This window comes from Octodon degus, unplaced genomic scaffold (genome assembly GCF_000260255.1).
Source record: "Octodon degus isolate 3935 unplaced genomic scaffold, OctDeg1.0 scaffold00001, whole genome shotgun sequence".
Classification (NCBI taxonomy): domain Eukaryota; kingdom Metazoa; phylum Chordata; class Mammalia; order Rodentia; family Octodontidae; genus Octodon; species Octodon degus.
Window position 1 is genome coordinate 26,811,183 of NW_004524577.1, and position 8,037 is coordinate 26,819,219.

The 8,037-nt window shown below is 34.8% G+C and overlaps 1 protein-coding gene across 4 annotated transcripts in view; it reads right to left on the minus strand.

The window, feature by feature from the left end:
* The window catches only part of Srek1 (splicing regulatory glutamic acid and lysine rich protein 1), a 42,093-nt gene that overhangs the window by 25,609 nt on the left and 8,447 nt on the right, over positions 1–8,037 (minus strand). For all 4 annotated transcript variants that reach the window (XM_023705535.1, XM_004623036.2, XM_004623038.2 and 1 more), the window contains one exon: positions 4,509–4,642. In XM_023705535.1, the coding sequence (XP_023561303.1) occupies positions 4,509–4,642 (134 nt within the window). Of the gene's footprint in view, positions 1–4,508; positions 4,643–8,037 lie in introns of those variants that run through there.

Here is an 8,037-nt window from a genome sequence, read left to right on the forward strand (position 1 = left end):
TTCTGAATTTTTCCTTATTTTACCAAAATAATTGTCTTGAAAAGCTGCAGGTATACTCATTCACTAGTTGGTTACACATTTCCATTACAAACCTGTCAAAAGTGTTTTAACACAATGTACAAAATCACACTAAGCTAAAATATGTGTATTAAAATTTTCAAAAGCACCAGGCCTGGTTTCAGTAGTTAAAAGTCCTACTTAAAACAACCAGATGTGCAGAGATAAACCTCTAAACAATATTATCTGAATATCTCTAAACATGGATAAAAATTCAAAACTTGTTTTAAATGGTTATGCCTTATCTATAGAAACAATAAACATTACATTAGTTTTGGCAAATGCCTATTTTTTTAACTTTACATCATCTAAGCTTCCATCATTTTAACTACTTTCAAAACTAAATTTATTTTGCTCTAAACTCTGGAGAACAGATTTCTTAACATGCACAAACAAAAAGTAGGTTGACCTAACTGAAAACACTGAATAACAATAATCTATTTTATATGTATGTTACTAGTATCATCATGTATTTATACTCAAATATATACATTATTTATAATGCTATCACATTCATTTCATCTATTATAAACAGGTATTATTTTTCAAAGAGATCTGTAGAACTTCATAAACCAAACAGGGACCTAAGGTAAAACCCCTATGCTTCAATACACTAATTTATACACCTAAAGAAACATGAGTGCTAACCTAATAGAGATGTGCCAAATTTAATATTACTTGCCAATAATAAATAAAACTATTCATAAAGACAGTGTAGAAAGACTACAATAAAATGGGTTTTTTGGCGGAACTGGGGATTGAACTCAAGCACTTACGCTTCCCAAGGAAGCACTCATTCCACTGAGCCATCTCCCCGGCCCCTGAAATGGGTTTTTAACATGGGCTACAGGTTGATTACTCAGTATTATGAAAGTCTTCTTTTGGGTCAAATAATAGGTTGTCAGATTCTCACTGTCTTTCATGATAGTTTACTACTATAAATTTGTAATTCTGTCAGTAACACTAATATTTTTGTCTCATTCTATTGAAGAAAATATTAAAAAATAAAAATTCAGTTTTATTATCTAAATACTATCAGATTTATAAAAGTATAAAACAATCATTTAGCATTTTTCCCAAGCTGTACTCTTCAAAAACTGAGAAGAAAAACATCTCTCATGTTATTAAAGTATAACCTCTCGGGCCATTTATAAGCTAGTAGTATCTGAACAATTTTCAACCTAAAAAACTCAAACAGAAAAATATATATGCAAATATTTCACAGCATCTCAAACATCCAATCCCAACATAGGCAACAAAGTCTTAAAACAAGTAAGTTCTATAATAACTACATAGAAATAAAAGACCCTCCAGATAATTGTAAGAAATTCACTTATTTTCCTTCTTGACCTTGTATGCCTAGAATTCTAGGGGGAAGGACAAAAATTAGAAGCCAGGAGTTGGTTTTCATGAGAGATGTAAACTTGGAAAAAAAAAAATCTACAAAAACATTGCACTAAGACTAGAAAGTGTTCTGAGGATTCCTGTTTTAATGTTTCAAGAACAAAATGTACCTGATCAATCTGTAAGTACTCATTAAGACCCACTAAGCTTCAAAGCACCATATTCTTCTAACTTACTGCATGAAAATTTGTCTTAAGGTTGATCTCCTGATATAATTTGCAACACATTATGAACCTTAATGGAATACCATTTACAAAGAACTGGAAAACCAGCTCACAAGTTAAACTGAAAGAGATTTAACAAAACAAAAACAAAAACAAAAACAAAGGGACAAAATAAAGAAAAAGAAATGAAATCAAAGCAAAACAATAAAAAACAGAGACAGGGCGTCCATCTTCTGCGGTTCAGATCCGATCTCATTTCCCCAATGAAGGTTTCACTTGACGGCAGGTTTAGTGGCATGGCAAACAATGCCTAACTCAGGCAAGTGTAACAGGTCTGCCTTGGCCAGTCTAGTCATCTAATAATGCACAAATATCACATAGAGAAAACATACAAAACCAAATTAATAGTCAAAATCCATCTACCAGAAAATGTGGACATAAATTTATGACTGATGATTAGGCTGACACCTTTTGTTACGCTTGACCTTAACTTTCTAAGTGTTAACATTTATAAAAAGAAATTTGAAATGCACGCAACAACAAAAGAGGTCATATTTACACAAGTATAATGCAAGTATATTTTATTTTGCAATGGCATGTTTTATGAACAATAGTTAATGCTTAATATGTACAAATCTGTTACACATCAAACATTACTTACACAGCTTAGGATCTCCTGTCACTGTCTGAACTTAAAAAAGCAAACTGAAAAACACTAAAATGCTTTTCTGACAATTTTTTCTATAGTCTTTCTCATTTATGTCCTTTCACTGTTTCTAAGCTATCAAGCAAAGAATGCAGTCCGTGAAGACTACTACGGACTGCCCGTGACACCACAGCACATCTCCTCTTACAGAACTCCTCCACCAGAACACTTTTCTTGGGTTTACTTCAAATCTGCTCTGCTATTTTTTTTAGTACAAGAATGCCTTATTTCCTCGTTGGCACTGCATAATCAGACTTCCACTATGAAATTCTTCCATTTCCACAAATTCATCATTATTGTATTTAAAAAAGCATCTGAATTTTTTCTAGAAATTTTCTAAGACCAATTATTTCTAATGCTATTTATTAGCAATGTTTCTTCTTTTTTTTTTTTTTGCAAAACCTGGGATTGAACTCAGGCCCTTGCACTTACCCGGGAAGCAATTATTCTACTGAGCCATCTCCCCGGCCCAATATTAAGTTCTTCTAACGCCAGTGTTCTGAAATACTTACTTTTACTGCAATAAAAGCATGCCTAAGTATTTGTGTTCAAAACTAAAACTTTGTATCAAAATATCAAAAATATTTAAAACCTATTAACTGTGCATCTGTCATCTCTATCAAGTAAACAATAAAAAGAACCTCCACATGTCAAAAACTGTGAACATTTATGACACACAATAGGGCTTCTCTACTGTACGAAAGATTTTATGGGAACACAGCAAGGTTCCAACAAAGCAATACTGACAAAAAATTTTTCCTTACAATTCTAACGATCTGACATTAAGATCCTGTGCTGTTGGTGGATTATCTGATGCAATATGCCAGTCAGAGATAATACCTTCTATTTGGTTTTTTTTCCTGAATTTTTATTAAAATTTCAGGATAAAGTATATAAAATTAAATCATTAACCAGCTTCTTTCCCAGCTCATTCTCAAATACTGGGCTCTCTGTACTCTTAACAGAACATCAGATAAAGATAAATACTTGTTACATATTAACAAATAATTAACTTAAACCCATTTTTACTTTCTGTACCCATTCTAACCCAAAACATGGGAAAAATACTTTCAAATTTATTTTAAAAAATCCCGAAGGTTCTAGTCTTGTGACATCTCAGAAAAGGCATTTTGAAATAAGCATAAAACCCTGCAAGTGGGGCAAGCTGATTATACATTTTTTTTTTAATGTTATAGTGGTCACTACAAAAGGTCTTAGTTAAAAATAATATATAAAAACCCCAATTATTTCTGGTGAACTTTTATATTGTAAAATTAACTACTATGATTCACAGAAAAATACTTGTAAGGACACGTCAATGTGCCATAACTCAATTCTAAAATTCATGTACACATGCCATAGTGCTCTAACTGAAAATTAATTACACACTAGAACTGTCAAAATTATTATGTGAGTAGCTGGGTAAAAAGAAGTTACTAAAAAGTAATTAGTAATAATTAGCTCTTAAAGCAGTTTAAAGCACAAAATTTAGCAAATAATTGTTAGGCCTATGCCCTGTTCCTATCTTCAACATTATTGTTTTGATGAAAGATTTAAAAAATTGTTTTCCATTTTTTAATTACCTTCCAAACAGGCCAATGGAAAAAAATTCCTGTTGCACTGCAAACAAGTACACTGAGCACAGAAGAATAGTCTCATGGTAACAAGGTAAATTACCTTAAAGGGGTACTTGAAAGTATAAATTATGAATATTTTTCTTATAAACATAAATAATCCAGAAATTCAGCAAAACATATATATTGTTTTTATTTGTAATATTAATATTGTTAATAGGGTAAATATTTACTTATTTAAAATAATTACCGATACCAACTTAAAACTATTTTTGTAATTTCATAAAGCTCTCTTCAGAATCTGAAAATTGACTATAGAAAGCCAAAAGAAATTAGAGAAGCCAATTATTATATGAATTTTTTAAATGCTACATTATAAAATCTCAAATATACACAATCACTTTAATAAAATTTACTGTTAAGTAAAAATTCTTGCCCATTTCACTCTTGTGCACACTCTCACACATATATACATACATAAACCCATGCGTTCAAACACACACGCACCCCAGATTACCACCTATTTCCTGATTTCTAGGACAAAAGGCTATAGTAATAGACAGGACAGAGATTAAAACAATAGAAAAAAAATGAGATACCAACCTTCTGCACAGGGAACAACTATCAGAGCTCTGTCAATAAAAACCGTGTTAGTTAGATGCTGGGCCACACCAACACTTGATGGGTCACGAAACTTAACATAACATACTTTGGAGGAAAAAGCAAGAGGTGTATTGCTGCAAGATAAAAAGAAAAACAATTCATTAAATGTTTGCTTTATCTTCCCATTTTCATTTAAAATTTCTTTTTCGTATCTTTATATAAATCAAGACTTGAAAATTTTTGTTACTAGGGTTTATTTAAATGTAAAATGGCAGAATTCAAGTCATTCAGTGGAGGGGCTGGGGAGAGCTCAATGGAGTAAGTGCTTGCCTGGCAAGCGCAAGGTCTTGAGTTCGATCCCTGGTACCACCAAAAAAAAAAATCAAGTCCTTCAGTGGAGATTAATCTGACAAGAGGCAGGCCTATAGCTTTATACGTAAAATTTGAAACAAATTAACTCAATCCTTAATCTCAGCCAACTGGGAAAACATCTGATATAACCCAAAGACATTCAGACTGTAAATCCCATAAATAGACAAAATCCTTGTAGAAAAGCTTCTCTGCCTTCAAACTTCACATTCTGTAACCATTCCAATTCTCTCTACATGTTGATTTTCCAGCATTTAAGTATGAATGGAGACACATTTACCTCTGTGATAATTCATGCAATGCTCTAACTTAGATGGGCAAGGGAGAGTTCTGGTAGGTCAGCTATGAAATCTGAATTCAACAGCCTTAGAGCAGCTAAGTTTGATTCCCGATACAAAAGAAAAGAAAAAAGAAAAAGAAAAAGAAAAAGAAAAAGAAAAAGAAAAAGAAAAAGAAAAAGAAAAAGAAAGAAAGAAAGAAAAAGGGGAGGAGGGCTAGGGAGATAGCTCAGCAGCATAAGTTCCTGCCTGGCAAGCACAAGGTCCTGAGTTTGATCCCCGGTATAGAGGGAAAAAAGGGAAAAAGGGTAGAAGAGCTATTTTGTTTCTGCAATCTTAACTATGTTTACTTATTATTAATGTGTGTGTGTGTGTGTGTGCGCGCGTGCGCTTCACATTTTGAATCCAAATATTTTTACTATAGTTTGGCCAACTGCATAAATAATTCGTAATAGTTCTATATGTGTGCTGAGGATTTGAACCCAGTGCCTTTACGTGTGTGAGGTGCTCACTATACTACTGAGATGCACCCGAAACATTTTTCTAAATTCTTGATCTTGTTTGTTTTTCAAAACACGGTCTCACTATGTAATTTAGCCTTGCCTTGAACTCACTATGTAGCTCTTGGCTTGCCTCAGACTCTCCATAATCCTATCTCTGCCTCTCAAGTGCTAGGATTATAGGCCTGCACCACTACAGCTAGTTACATTTTTGATTACCTGAAAGATTAAGGCCCTGTAAGATTTAGAACTGGATGACCAGACTTCATAACAGTTTGTTTCAGAAACAGATCTCCCTAAGTTGTCCGGGCTGGCCTTGAATTAATTCACTATGTAGCCTATGCTGGCCTCAAACTTCTGGTGACCCTCCTGCTTTAGCCTCCTGAGTGCTGGGATTACAAGCAGATGTCAATAATGTCTTAAATGACTATACAACTTAATTTTAATTTCGTATTTGAGTGTTTCTAAGACTACAGTGACTAGTGCTTTCAGCTGCTGCTTTTAGTTGTTGGGTATGAATGCAGGGTTTCTAAGTTTGCTATGTCAAGTGCTCTACCTGACTTATTTCCTCAACCCTGTTTTTAGCAACTTGAACCAGCACCTTTATATTACCAAATCTCTAATCAGGCCTCTCCTGAGCTCTACATTCCCAGAACCAATGACCTGCCACATATTAATATTACACTGTTATGTACCCCTAATTTGTTAGGCAGATTCATTTTGTGGAACTGGGAACTGAACATACCCCTAACTCATTAATTTCAAAATACACTTAACATCTTCCTTTGCTGCCAACACTGCCCTAAGTACTTTACATCACAGTTACAAATACCATCACATTCCCCAAGTCTGAAATTTGGGTCACTTGTGTGACAGCTCCCAGTGATGATAACCAAACATTTTCAAAGCTGCTCCTGGATATATGGTAAAAATCGCACATTTCTGTTCCTTCAATTTAGGTGTGGCCACTAACTTACTTTAATCAATTAAATGGGAGCACAACTAAAGTACATCCATTATGTGGAACTTTTCTTTTTCTTTTCTTTTTTTTTTATGTGGACATTTTCAAAGCCAGAGCTTGGCTCTTTTCCTCTGCCACAACAACCAGCAAGTTCCAAGAGATACAGCCAATAACCTGTCACCTTTATCCCAGAGCACCCCAATGAGTAGGGAACCCAACCCTACAATCTTATTCTAAGAAATACCCTGCTAAACTAGAGTTCAGGTTGTCTTTTAAACCCTGTCTGTCCTGACATATCATCCTTGACAAACTCATCCTACTGGTCAGTAAGCCCACTAAGACAACTCCCAAATATTGTCATACTATCTTTTTCTTCATTCTCATTATCAATGCCTTGACTCAGTCCCTCAGCATTCCTCCCCTGGATGAGGACCACACCTTCCAACCCATTGCTCTGTGTTCAATCTCAACCATTACATCTTGCACAAGGTTACCACAGAGATCCTTCTAACTTCTGAACTGCAATTCATTCCACAGATTTTCTTCAAAGGCCCCCTCTGCACCTGCTTCATCATCTATGATACCCAATCCAAAACTCCAAGGGGCTGGGGAGATGGCTCAGTAAAGTAAGTGCTTCCCTCAGCAGAGCAAGTGCATGGGCCCAAGTTCAATACCTGGTTCTGACAAAAAAAAAAAAAAAACAACTCCAGGCATACAAATACTTGTGACTGCCAAAACACATCCTGACTATATATCCCACGTCCACTGGGGCTCTCTGTGTTATTCCACCTAGCTATGACATACTCTATACCTCCCTTCTGAACAATTCCACTGCACTTCAAAGTCTTTTGATAAATTCCCTTAACATACTACACTGATATCTAACGCTACACATTCTGTACAGCTTTAGTGCAAACATTTTATCTTAATTTCTTACATGATACCCCCCTATGGAGCCTATGACCTTTTCCAGCCCAGACTGATAAGCCATTGTCCCAAGGGTCCACTCTGCTGGCTAAACAGCAAGCTGTAATTTGGAGAGTCAGATTTGACCAAATGAAGTCATTCAGATTCTTTCTGCTAGGCTTAAAAGTGTCCTGGCCCAAATGATGAAATATAAAGCAGTTCTGCAAAGAAACAAAGCAGATCCACAGAAACAGCTGACAGTAAGACTTGCCGAGAGTCACCTTCACAGCTGACACCTTTCTGGTCTGAAGTCCCAGTTCCGATGAGACCTGGCTATTACATAATTATTAACTGTCTTTATTCTTCAACATATCCTTCTCTTCTTAAAAACAATGTCTCTTCTTAAGCTACAGTGAGTAACACTGTTTCTACCCTTTGCAAACAAAAGAATTTTATGATTAAAATGACCTACTAAAACCCTAGCCACTGCAACAGCAATACTATTTTTTTTTTAA